Source organism: Podarcis raffonei, chromosome 11 (genome assembly GCF_027172205.1).
Source record: "Podarcis raffonei isolate rPodRaf1 chromosome 11, rPodRaf1.pri, whole genome shotgun sequence".
NCBI classification, from domain to species: Eukaryota; Metazoa; Chordata; class Lepidosauria; order Squamata; family Lacertidae; genus Podarcis; species Podarcis raffonei.
In genome coordinates, this window is record NC_070612.1 from 17,360,001 (window position 1) to 17,373,521 (window position 13,521).

Below are 13,521 nucleotides of genomic sequence, written 5' to 3' on the forward strand. Positions count from 1 at the left end.
AACTGAAGCAGCTGTTCATGAATTTGGTCCAGTTCACAAGAATATTGGGCTGAAGACCCTAGCATGACGCAGCTATGATGAGGGAGCAGTGCTTAAATGATACAGCGGCCAAGGTGATACGTGGCGCCCTCAGCTACTGTTTTCAATAAAGTTGCATGGGGCGTGGAGTTAGTGGGTGTCATTTAGTGTTCCCTACCTATCTCCTCCTATACCTCAAACACTCTAATGGAGAGCTGAAAGCAGGTTAAAGAAGAATGGATAAAAAGTCCCCACCTTGGAGCCCTAAGATCAGAGTTGAGCTAAACACTGATTTAAAATTTCCTTTAGCCTATATACTTGTGCTCGTCTTTTGTTGAACAGTCCCCAGTTCCCACTTCTGGAAGCTGGGTAGATTAGCCATGTGCCATACTTTACAGAGAAAAAAATCCTCTATTTGAAAGGATGTTGGGTCCAGTCTAGAGATAAAAAGCCATAAGAAGGGAGAGTAAGTTGCCTATCAACATTTAACACCTGGAGAGCAAGCACACAGCCCACCTGAACTAGTAATAATAATAATAATAATAATAATAATAATAATAATAATAATAAATTATTATTTCTACCCCGCCCATCTGGGTTTCCCCAGCCACTCTGGGTAGCTTCCAACAAAAGGTTAAAAATACATTAAACTAGGATGAGATATTGCTACTTTAATTACAGAAATTATTGATAAAGTTGCACCTAAACATCCATATTAGCAGATATCTTATGCAGATCTGTCTCCTTTTTTTTGGCAATGAATTGCCTCTTTTATTATGGTAAGGAAGGGGCCACCCTCAATGCCATCCAGGCAGAATCTTACCATTCCACTTGCACAATTGAACTTCTCCCCTCTTTCTCCCCTGTGGCCACCCCAGGCGCTCCCCAGATCTGCTCCAGATGGTTGAGGGAATCTCTAGAGCACATTTAGGGGCACACAGGGAGTGGAGAGGGGGAGAATGTCGTGCAAGCAGAAATCCTTGCCTTGACAAAACTTTCTCATTAGAACTACACTGGATCCTTCCCAGTGTCTTTTGTTTGGTAACCAGCATCAGAGGTTGAAAGCTTGCAAAGGGCATGTCCTACTCTGTCTCCACTCCTAAGCTATCAGGTTCCTTTCTGGTTCTGTCCCAGACCAACCAGGTTCTTCCAGCCTCTACCCAGAACCTACCAAATCTTGCCTTGGCTCCAGTGTTCCACCTATCCCGGCCTTATCCACCGGGTTTCCCCAAACACTGGGTTTTGTTTTTTTGAAAACAAAAAAAAATGAAAATCATTCAGCCCAATGGCCGACACAGGCTTCCTACCAGCTTCACAGATGAAATAACAGACACATGCATCAGCAAATCAAATGCTGATTCAGCCATCACTTTTGCCAACTCACTCACTTTGGAGCGGTAGCTTTTGGATATCACAGCTGCCAACCAATCGACATCATCCATAGCTGAATTCTGATGCAAATATGTGGAGCTGGCTTTTTCAGAGCTTGACCTTACCTTTCAGAGGAAAGGTATTTCAAGTGTGGACGCTTCCAAATGAGCTGCCATGCGATAAAAATTGAGCATCTTTTCCCCCACCCATAAACACATTTACTAGTAAGCCACACACTTCAATAGAGCTTGCTTCTGAGTACATGGTGCATAGGATCACAGCCTTAGGATCAGAGAAGTACATTATTTTCGTTCATCTGCTTCATGAAGCTCTGGTGTATGGTTGTCAGGAAAAATAGTTTGCTTTCTAGGCACACGTCCCGGTGGTTTTCCACTCGCCCAACTCCTTTCCAAGGGGAAACTTGCTCTTTAGCAATAGATCGGAACAAATGGCAATCTAAGGGAAACTGGAATTGCCTTTTGCTCAAACTGAGCACTAAAGAGCAGTTTTCCCCCAGGGACATCAGGGGAAGTGTAGATAAGCCCATATTTAGCATTCTGTTCAATACATGCTACTTTGTTTGGTCTAATAGTGGTGCCTTTCTTTATCTTTTTTAATTAAAGATAGTAAGAAATAACACTAAACTTTTCAGCATTTCAGTTTTGAAACTAAGCTGGTTGCGATCTATTCATGGCCTGCTTTGATGACTGAATTTTTAATATATTTCACCTTAGTGTTCTGCTGCTGCTGCTGAGTTTATTTCCCCTCCCCCTATTAATTTATGTGCTTATGGTTTTATGTAAACCGCCACAGCCATCAAATGGTAAGGTATATATGTATAAAATAAATACAGAGCTACTCATTAATTTCCAGTCTAAACTTGAAATACTCTCATAAATTGATTACAATTTATATCTTGGTTCCGTTCCCATTCAGCTTGTAGAGAAGCCATCCCCTTTTCAAAAATAGCTCTGATTACTTTTACGTTTAGCAGGTATTCAGGCACTTTAGTGCATTAGCTGCTGGTAGTTTGTGAAATAGTATATGTTTAGCTCGTTTTACCAACACCTACATTGTTGCCAAGAATCTCACTAAAGCCTTTGAGCTGAAAGCACGACTTGCCTAAACCTGTAGCGACATAGACAATAGGGTTTATTTTAGAGATGGTAATTAAACTTATCGCAAGGTAAAGACTATTATTACTTCTCATTCATGTGTGACTACACTATTGATTACATCATATATTGTAACTTTATATTGTAAGGGACATTTAGGGTTGCTAGACCAAAACGTCAAAAATATGGCACGATTGGAATACAATGCAACTGAAATAAAGGACATTTATTGGGTTCAGAAGCTTGGTGCAGCTTTGAAATAGCCTTCTTTAACCTGGGGTACCCTAGATGTTGTTGCACTACAACTCCCATCATCCCTGGGCATCAAATCCAAAAGTTAGGGATGATGGCAGCTGTAGTCCAACAACATTTGGGGAAGGTGAAGGTTGAAGAGCAACTATGACATTATTTTTAAAGCATACTTTAAAAATTTGATGCGAAAGAATTTAGATCCTTCAGCATGAAAACCCTAATAATTAATATAGAAAGAGATATGCTGCAATATATGATGAAATTTGCAGTATAGTCACACTTGGCAGACAACAAACACTGTCAACTGCAATGCTTAATGAAGTGTTTGGGAGAACAGGTCGTCTTCTAACGATTGGAGATATTTTTGGATGCTGCATCAGAACCTCATCATTTAATCAGAGGCGCTCTGACAGCACAAACTGGGCCACTAGATCACAGAGTTCATGCCAGACATGAAACAGGGAAGACTCTGACATCTACAGGATCACTAGGACTTTAACTTTGACCTTGCATTGCAGCTTATCATGTCCTGCTGAGAGATCTCAAATATATACTATAACGAGGCACCATAAGTCTAGTAAAAGTTGGCACCATGCAATTGGTCCCAAGCATCATCAAACAATTAGGGAGCCAAAATATTCTATCATTGCACAAATCACAGTGAGCTTCATAGCCAAGAGAAATTAAAAGCTGGGTGTCACTGTGTATAGTCTGAGACCCTACCTTCTGCACTATACTGGTTTTCATCTTAGTGCAACTGGGCTATTCTTCCTTATCTGTGAACTCCATTGGGTATCTTTGGGCTAACCGCCATCTCTCTGCCTAAACTACCTCACAGGGTTGTTGTGGATATCCAACCTATGGTGTTCTAAACACCTTGGAAGAGAAGGAAAAAACATACTGTATTTAGCAGTACAATAATAAATGGGCACATGCGCTGCAAAATATCTAGGACATTTTAGAAGACATCTTTTAGAAGACATCTGAAGGCAGCCCTGTTTAGGGAAGCTTTTAATGTTTGGTGCATTACTGTATATTAATATTTTGTTGGAAGACGCCCAGAGTGGCTGGGGAAATAAATTATTATTATTATTATTATTATTATTATTATTATTATTATTATTTAATAGAAGTTGGTGCTTGGCAATGATGAAAGAATGGCAGTCTGAACAGAACAGATTAACATTTGAAGAGGCAGAAAAACCTTCTGAGCAAATGTCAATTTCCCTGACATAGCAAAATGGATTGAGGGGTTCACAGAAAACGGGCAATGCCAATCCATAAGGTGTTTAAACGAAAAAGAGCTGGAAAAAAAGATTACCGTATATCCGTCCTCTTTGAATTTCCATTGTTAAGCACTTTCTGCATAGATAACAGTATTTCTGGCTGTTAAAAACAGACTCTACTAATCTCATTATCCTAATTAGAAGAGAATCAGAAGAATGTCATGTTTCAATTTTTAAGGCATCTAGTTCTTGTTGTTGTTGAAGAGGTTGCAATGGTGCAGATGGTGACTCAAAACCATAAACCTATTGGCACTTTAGAGGTTCCCAATGGTTCCATTTTATTCCTTGTCCACTGATCAAGTTTTTTTTTATTTAAAAAAATCACTTTCACTGAAAAAAATACAAGAAGCAACACAAATCATGCAAATTCATGTGTAGTTTATTCAAGAACTAAAGAGGTGCAGCAGGTGGAGATGAGCTGGAATGTGAAAGGTCAAGCATCAAAACCCCACTCAGGCATAAAACTGATTGAGTAGCCTTGGGCAAGCCATAATACGCAAACCATGATCTTTAGAGTATTCCCATTACACCAGATCATGCCTGTGGCTTGTGGCAACTTATTACTGGTCCATCTAGCACAGTATTATTTGTATTGACCGTCAGTAGATTTCATGGGTTTCTGAAGTTTTCCCTAGCCCTTCCTGGAGATGCTGGCAGTTGAAACTGGGTACTTCTGGTGTGCACAGTTTGTGCTGAGTTACTGAAATACAACCTTTTCAGTGGAAAGATGATTGATATAATTTATAGATAAATAAAGCAAGCTATCTCTCAAAGTAACTTGAGGACTGAAAGTCAGGGTTGCCCTGTTGGATAAATGAAACTGCAAAAGTATACAGGGCTAAATTAGTCAACATCAAACACTTTTAAATCCTATTGATTTCAATGGAAGAGTTAAGCATGGACTCCAGTCAGGAAGTAACCATCACCCTCAATGCAATGGGAGCACAGCATACTCTTCTAATCTGAGTTAAGGTGCACAGGATTTCACCCTAAATCACTGGAATAAATGGATTCTAAAAATGTTTAACTTTGGCTTTGCTATGTAGGCAAGCATAACCATAATCCAAATAGTGTTCACGTTAGTATATGTAATCTCCATAGTTTATTACGAGTACAAGGTATGATATTTATTTCTGCACAATCTGATTGTGGTGGTCATCATTGAAGTATTGAAGTATTTGCCTTGTGAAAGCACACAAGGCTTGAGCTGCAAATGGGGGGAAAGTCATTTTAAACAATTGAAAAAATAAAATGCTTACCTTCATTTTTGTGTTTACTGTTGTCCAGCGTGTGGAACATGTACACGTTCGTTGTGGCCTCAGCTGCTTGGTTCATGGTCCATGTGTCACTGGGATCTCTTCTTTTGATGAAATGAGACAATTGAGACCTGTACTCCGTGCAGGAAGCACCTATTCCTGCACACAAGTCATTTACCCTACTTGCAGGAATTTGCTGATTCCTCATCACTGAAGTCCATAGAGCTTTGCAAATGCAGCTGACAGAACACTGAAAAGATAAGACTTATTTTCTCACCCTCTAAAAGCGGTGGCTGCAGCTTCCCAAGTAAGTAGCTGGCCAGATGTAACTTTGTGCAGTTGTCAGTGATGCTGCAACCTTCTCCAGAATCCCAAAGCAGCTTCTTGCAATTGAACGTTTAAAAAATAATAAAGCAACTTTAAAGGGCTGGGGGAGTGTCGCAGTTCATAGGAGAGCAAGCTGCTCGCTCAGCAAGGTCTGCGCTTGCTGTTTCTGACAGCTCAGACTAGAGTACTTAAGAGAGAGGCAGAACTCTGGGAGGGGATATGTAAAGCCACGAAGATTAACATAAAGAGGGTGGGCCAGTAGGGAGACTTAGATTTCCTCTGCCCAGGATTTACCAGTGGTGAAGTGGGAGATCAGCTTTCCTCTTCTCTCAGCTGCAGATTTGATAGAGGAACGCCTTTGAAATTAATAGGGTTTCCTTGTTCCTTGCTTGTTGGAATTACTATAGTAAAATAATTGTGCATTCTGAAAAGGGAGGGCTTGGGCAAAGCTAATAACGTACAGGAACATCTGAAAACAAAATACCGTATTTTTTGCTCTATAAGACTCACTTTTTCCCTCCTAAAAAGTAAGGGGAAATGTGTGTGCGTCTTATGGAGCGAATGCAGGCTGCGCAGCTATCCCAGAAGCCAGAACAGCAAGAGGGATTGCTGCTTTCACTGTGCAGCGATCCCTCTTGCTGTTCTGGCTTCTGAGATTCAGAATATTTTTTTTCTTGTTTTCCTCCTCCAAAAACTAGGTGCGTCTTGTGGTCTGGTCCGTCTTATAGAGCGAAAAATACAGTACACACCCTCCAACCTTTTGCAGATATAATAGGAATATACACTCAGAACTCACCTAAGTGTACCATGTTTACAGATCGCTAACAGTTCTGCTTCATCTATGGGCTGATCCAGACTTTGTTCTTGCACCATGCCTAGAAAGCGCAGTTTCCCACTTATCCTGCACTTTCTGGACACAGGTCCAAGCAGTTTTACCTTTGCCCCACCACTCTCCCCCAGAAAACTCACGATAAATCACAGCAGATGTCAATCCACAGAAAACCCGACTGACATTTGCTCCAATTCAGCTGGAGGATTGTGTTTGGGGAAGCTGCCTTGAAGGCATGAATAGCTCTTGTGTTTGCTCTGGATTCGGAGCAACTGAATATTTCGGTAGCAAGTGAGGCAGCTGAGCAGCCCACTGTAGCGGGTCAGGGAGGAAAAGATTCCTCTCTTCTTCCATGGCCAGCTTATCGTGAGTTTTCTGGGGAAAAGTGGAATGGAAGAGGCAGGAGGGGCCTGGGAAAGGGGTGTGGCCTGGGATCAGTACCTGGGGTTTAGAGGCCAGGTGTTCCCCACACCTGGAAGGTGTCAGAACAGGAAGATGCAAGGGCATAAACATTGAAGTAGCTTTGAACATCGCCAATTTCAATTTATTCCTCCAGGAGCAAAGGAAAGCTCTTTCACTTTGAGCAGTATTATTATTATTATTATTTTATTTAGGCCCCAGCCACTCTGTATGCTTTACTAAATGGCAGGGTGATTATCTAGAAGATGCCAACCAAGCATCTGATTTTCAACACCTCATTTATTGCTTCCAAATCTGACCCAGTGATATTTACTTGCACACAAGTGAGGGCTACTCCAGTTACTGAGGTTGCTCAGTTTAACGCGAGAGTGTTTTGAAAAATAGCATGGATGCCTCGGCTAAAAGGAAGCCAAGGAAAAGCTAGGTTGAGTCTTGACAGGAAAAGTAGTCAACATTCCTGTTGTTTTACATGTTTTTAAATATGCTATTTTATATTTAATTGCATTGTTTTATCGCTTTCATGTTTGCCATCCTGGGCTCCTTTGCGAGAAAGGGCATGTGGCGTTTGTACAAAGCCCCTGTCGTTTCACAGACTATTGACCTGTACACCACTATTTTATTCTTCCGCTGCCACCAATTTTGTGGGGGGAAACCCATTCAAGTACTGAGTCTCAGTCAGGAAGAGTTAACAATGAAGATTAAAGTTTATTTCAAAACAAACAATTTTTAAAATATATTCGAAATGCTGTCATTCTATTCCCTCTCAGTCTTGTCCCTGTCTCTAACTCATTCTGACTCCTCTTTCTCCCCTCCCAAAAGAACAAACGGAACTAACTGTCAAAACCTCTGGGCTGAGCCTCAAAATCAGGTAGGCTCCGCCTCCGGACTTTCTTATTGGTCAACCTATTAACCCTTTCTCTCCCCCAATACAAACGTATCCCCAAAGAACGGGCAAACACCACAGGGCAAGATATAGATATTTGTTATTATGGGTTGCCTCCAACTAACTTATAGCCCTACTGAAAATGAATGGGCTTTAATCATGTCCATTCATTTCAGTAGGTCTGCTCTAAGTAGGACTTACCCATGTGATACAAACCCACGGGTACAAAATGCATGTTACAATTTAGCAAGACAATTGACCTAGGCAAGAAAGTTGGTAGAAGAAGGGAAACATAGCTTCAAACCTACTTATTTTATTGTATTTCTACCTTTCTCCTAAAGGAACCCCAGCAATCAGAATCCAGGAAGATGCCAAATAATCATAACTATAAACATGGGAGAGACTGACTAATTCGGTGGTCAACAAAAACAGGGCTGGTGTTAAGTTGTGGGTGAACATATCAGACGACACAGCGATTCTTCAAACAGCTCTTGTTTATTCACAGGCCAGGACAGAACTGAACTGAAGGGTTCAGTCAGCCTGCTTATATAGAGCTCCAGTACAACGTAACTGTAACAATTTTCTAAAACTATCCAATCACTGAACGTCACTTACGTCACTTTCAATCTCTTATTTGCATAACTATCTACAGTATCCCCCTGCTGGCCCAGGGTGAGAACTTCAGTACATAACAGCTGGGATATTGTTAAGGGGCGGCACAGGCAAGGGCAAGCGCATCCCGCTTCACTGATTGAGGTGAAATGGGAAGTGCCGCCTTGCCCTGCCACCACTGTACCTGTTTCTGCCACTGTTGCCGCCACTGCTGCTTCTGCACTCGCCCTGCTGCAGAGTGAGAAGAAGCACCAGTATCAGCTCCAGTTTTGGGTGTGATCCTGCTGCAAGAGCTTGTGCAATTTCAACTGATACTGGTGCCACTTCTGCACGAGCAATGGGGCAGGCAGGCTGCTGCTTTGGGGACTTCAGCCACCTCAGTCCACCTAATGGCTGAGTCAGCTCTAGGCACAGGACACCTAAGTCTCGGGTCTTTTGCACTGAGCCCAAGATCTCCTGCCCTTTCCCCCATTTTAAAACTTTTTTTTAAAAAAATGATTTTAAAAAAATGATTACAGGACGAGTGGGCAAACTGTAACATGCTACACCAGTGAGACCCCACCCACCCACATTCTTAACTTTGGGGCCCAGAAAACCCTGTTGGCTCAGAGGAAGCCCTGACAATTTGCCCCCCACCCCCAGAACATTGGTCTAAACGTGCACCTATGCATATAAAACCAGCACATGAAACCTTTATACAAATTTGTGTCATGGGCTTGTGCACCCTAAGTCAGTTAAAGACCTAGTAACACCTCTAAACATGATATTATTATTATTATTATTATTATTATTATTATTATTATTATTCCACCCAAGCATCTCCAGTTGCTAGCTAGAAGGTTCATCCTCACAGGACCCCTTCTGTTTCTATTTAAGTTACAAGGTGAAGGTTAGGAGGTGCACTGCTGGTTGGCAATGGACCAAGTAATCCTGGAATGATCTTTGGTTCAGCAAGTTCAGCAACATCTGTCAGACTGTTGATGGGTGTACCAGGCTCAGATTCTGGAGATACATCTAAGTTGGTGGGACTTAACTGTATGAGAATTTTTCACTGGTGGTACGCTATCTCCCACTTCCAGCTCCTCTGCAACTGAGAGCTCAGTAAATGCCGTAGGACAAAGCTTTCCCAACTTTTCATGTTGGTGACACGCTTTTTAGACATGCATCATTTCGTGAAACAATGGTTCAGTTTTCCTAGCAAGCCAGAGGTTAAACTAACCCCTTTCCAGCCCCAGGAGGAGAGCAGGGAGCGTTTGCGCGACACACCTGCACACTGCAACCGAAACGCTAACGTGCCGCGACACACTGTTTGGAAAGCTCTGCTGTAGGAGTTGCAAAAAGCAAAGCAAAACAAAAAACAGCTCCCAATTCCTTGTCTATGTTCAAGCCTATTATATTTTTCTGCATAGCCAGAGATTTACAGTACAAAACCCAGCTGCAGTCCAATGTGATACAGTCTAGGAAAGGTATCGCCACATTCTGTTGCTGCGCATTTGAAGTGGTGTGGTTCTTTGTTCTGCGAGTTTCAGGTGTAAATGGCTGGTAATAACCAAAATCTTGATGTGGGAGAACAGAAAGCATAGAATAAGTATGGGGAGTCTGTAGACCTCCGTATGTTGCTGGACTGCAAGTCCCATCACCCATGACCAATGGCTATGCTAGCTGGAGCTGATGGGACCTGAAGTCCAACAACACCGTGAGAGCAATAGGCTCCACACTCATGGCACAGGGATGACAGGTTTCCCCACAGAATTACAGTGGTACCTCAGGTTACAGATGCTTCAGGTACAGACGCTTCAGGTTACAGACTCTGCTAACCCATAAATAGTACCTCGGGTTAAGAACTTTGCTTCAGGATGAGAACAGAAATCGTGCGGTGGTGTCACAGCGGCAGTGGGAGACCCCATTAGCTAAAGTGGTACCTCAGGTTAAGAACAGTTTCAGGTTAAGAACGGACCTCCAGAATGAATTAAGTTCTTAACCCGAGGTACCACTGTACAGAGAGAATTAAGAAAGCGAAGAAAGGATATGAAGTGGGGAGGTGTTGTGCAGACTAGACTGGGGTGGGAGAATGTATGCATGTTTACTTACATATGGAGCTAAATAAGGAGCCCCTAAAGACATTTCAGAAAGTCGTTTAGATTAAAGCAAGGCGTTTTTGTAGGCAAGGTATCAATATTATCTGCTCAACACAATAGAAGCAACACAATGGCAGGCCCTGACAAAGAGAGCTGCTCCTTCTCAGCAAATATTTGACTGCCGTGAGACATCTTGTAGCCTTACAAACTAAGGGATTTATGGTAGTCATTGGGAACTGATGTGGAGTTGAACAGAAAAGGAAATAAATGTATATGGTTTTCAGTTTTTCATATACAATGGTACCTCTAGTTAAGTACTTAATTCGTTCCGGAGGTCCGTTCTTAACCTGAAACTGTTCTTAACCTGAAACACCACTTTAGCTAATGGGGCTTCCTGCTGCTGCCGCACCGCCAGAGCACGATTTCTGTTCTCATCCTGAAGCACTGTTCTTAACCTGAAGCACAATTTCTGGGTTAGTGGAGTCTGTAACCTGAAGCGTATGTAACCCGAGGTACCACTGTAACCAGCTTTCCATGGCCACAGCATATTGTATGCCATTATCTGTATCAGAACTGTCTTCTGCTACTGGGCCTAATACAATTTGTTGACCTTGGTCTATAAAGCCCTAAGGCTCAAGTATCTGAAGGACTGCCTCTTCTCTTACCTGTGAGCCTATGTCTTAAGAACTGTGGGAGAGATCTGCTCATAGTTCCACCAATTCCACAGTTCACAGAGCAGTGCCTTCTTCACTGTGGCACCCCAGCTGTGGAATTCACAAAGTTTCAGTTGTTCCCAACATTCATTGTCTCAGGCATATAGAACTGGTTGATAACTGGGTTGCTGCTGGATTGTCTGCAGTGTTGGTAATTTATTTTTTTCCCTATTTTATATTGTTGGTTTTGTGAGTGGGTGTGCATATCTGGTGTCTATTGTTATGTACTGCCCTAGGAATTCTTGAGTTAAAATCCAGGATCCAAATTCAGTAATAAATAAATAATATTTTAATCTAACTTATATTATCATATCTGCCCACACACATTTACCTAACTGTTGCAAACATTTATTTCTCCTGAAATGCAAATATAATGCATGTTTTCTCAAAAGAGAAGTCTAGATGTTTGCTATGATTACCATGTGGAATTGGGTTGTGTGGCTGTCACAAGGTTGTAGCACATTTCTTATTTTATCTATTTTTCTAAAGCATTTTTATACTGCCTTTCATCATATCAGATTTTAGGGCAGGTAACAGAAAATAAAACATGAGAAAACTGTAGATAAAATTTTATAACAGACCAAAACCTTTTTTCCTTTCCCCCTTTCTTCAAAAGCAGAGGGCATGCACATTGTTTCTGAAATAATTAAAAGTCACACTTCCCTTTAATTTCCAATCTCTAGATTTACCTAATATCTATCTACATACAATAAAAATGCAAGAATGTCACCATGTGGCAGTTCACTTGGTCACAGACAGGGGGCACTGCAAACGACAGCATGATGACAACTGGGAACTGGAGATGCAGGCAGGTGGGTAACCTTGGGTGAGCAGATTGGCAGGTGACCAGGTAGCCCAAGAAAGCCACACAGGTTTGGTGAGCTCTAGCGGGAGGAGTGGACGCGGGTGGCGCTGTGGGTTAAAGCCTCAGCGCCTAGGACTTGCCGATCGAAAGGTCGGCGGTTCGAATCCCCGTGGCGGGGTGCGCTCCCGTTGCTCTGTCCCAGCGCCTGCCAACCTAGCAGTTCGAAAGCACCCCCGGGTGCAAGTAGATAAATAGGGACCGCTTACTGGCGGGAAGGTAAACGGCGTTCCGTGTGCTGCGCTGGCTCGCCAGATGCAGCTTGTCACACTGGCCACGTGACCCGGAAGTGTCTGCGGACAGCGCTGGCTCCCGGCCTATAGAGTGAGATGGGCGCACAACCCTAGAGTCTGTCAAGACTGGCCCGTACGGGCAGGGGTACCTTTACCTTTACCTTACCTAGCGGGAGGAGTGGCTTAGGTGAGAAGTAAAGGGAGGAAAAGTAGTGAGGCATCTGATCAAAGCCTGTATTCTTGATCAAGGTTTATATTTTGATCAGATTCCTGTATTCTAAAAATGAGCTTAAATTCACAAATGTTTCTTTCGAGGCAGGAAACTAGCAGGCAGCTGGCAAGCTCTTAGACAGAGGGCCCCTCTGGTTTATTGCGGTCATAAAAAGGCTGAGGTCACTGACCCTACTTATTACAGAATATAATTAAGCTGTAATAAAAGCTGCTAAATTAAGAGTTGGTAAATAGTAAGGTTTATTGTTTAACAGAAAATAATACCATTTGGCCTCTCATCAGATATAGAGCCAAAAGGTCAAAGCATCTGGCTGGCAAGAGGGGGAGTAAAAGAGCCGTTTTTTAAAGCTGTTCCTTGTTCCTTTTAAACTGAGACTTTTTACTCTGCAAAGGTCTTTTCCTTTTAAAAAGTTATTTATCTTATGTTATGTATGATATTTTGTTGTCTAAATGCAGTAAGCAAAGGAAAGTGATAAATGTTAGATTCTTATGTTAGATACTTATTTCATTGATGCTGTGTGTGAAAAGGTGAACAAAAGATCAGTTCAGATAAAAATACCCCACCATCTGTTTTAGCCATCTGCTCTATTTTAGAATGAAGGGGGCAAAGTTGATCTGGTAATTAAGGTGCCTTGTCGAGGCTAATGTAAGATGTATGGCTATTTGTTTGCCATTTATAAATAGAAGAAAATATTACTCTCTGTCTCCCATAAAAGGTAAGAGGAAATGGGTGTATCTTTTATGATTGGTTCTAGCAAATAGCCAATAGGAATTTCAACCAGGCTGATTGGACAGAGGCAGCCAAAGGAGGAGCAAGGGGGCTGGGCTGAGGGAATATAAGTGCTGGCCATCAGGGCTGGAGCAGGCCAGAGCTTGGTAACCATATACCACTGTGCCTCTTATTTATTTGTCCGACAAATTATTATTTTAATTTCTCTATTGCTGCGTTGAATATTTCATTCCAGCTAAGCGTTAACCACAAGCAGGGTGCTACAGTAGAACATATGTATTGTTGTTCTCTCCTTCTCCTGGAGC

At 42.1% G+C, this 13,521-nt stretch overlaps 1 protein-coding gene across 4 annotated transcripts in view; it reads right to left on the reverse strand.

Moving 5' to 3' along the window:
- The window catches only part of RANBP3L (RAN binding protein 3 like), a 46,502-nt gene extending 40,691 nt beyond the window's left edge, over positions 1 to 5,811 (reverse strand). For 3 of the 4 annotated variants that reach the window (XR_008332722.1, XM_053408308.1, XM_053408307.1), the window contains exon 1: positions 5,302 to 5,811. Coding sequence is in view for 2 of the 4 variants with exons in the window: in XM_053408308.1 (XP_053264283.1) it covers positions 5,302 to 5,506 (205 nt within the window). In the remaining 2 variants the exon portion in view is untranslated. The remainder of the gene's footprint in view (positions 1 to 5,301) is intronic. The other variant, XM_053408309.1, reaches the window with a different exon arrangement.
- Between the last annotated feature and the right edge of the window lie 7,710 nt (positions 5,812 to 13,521).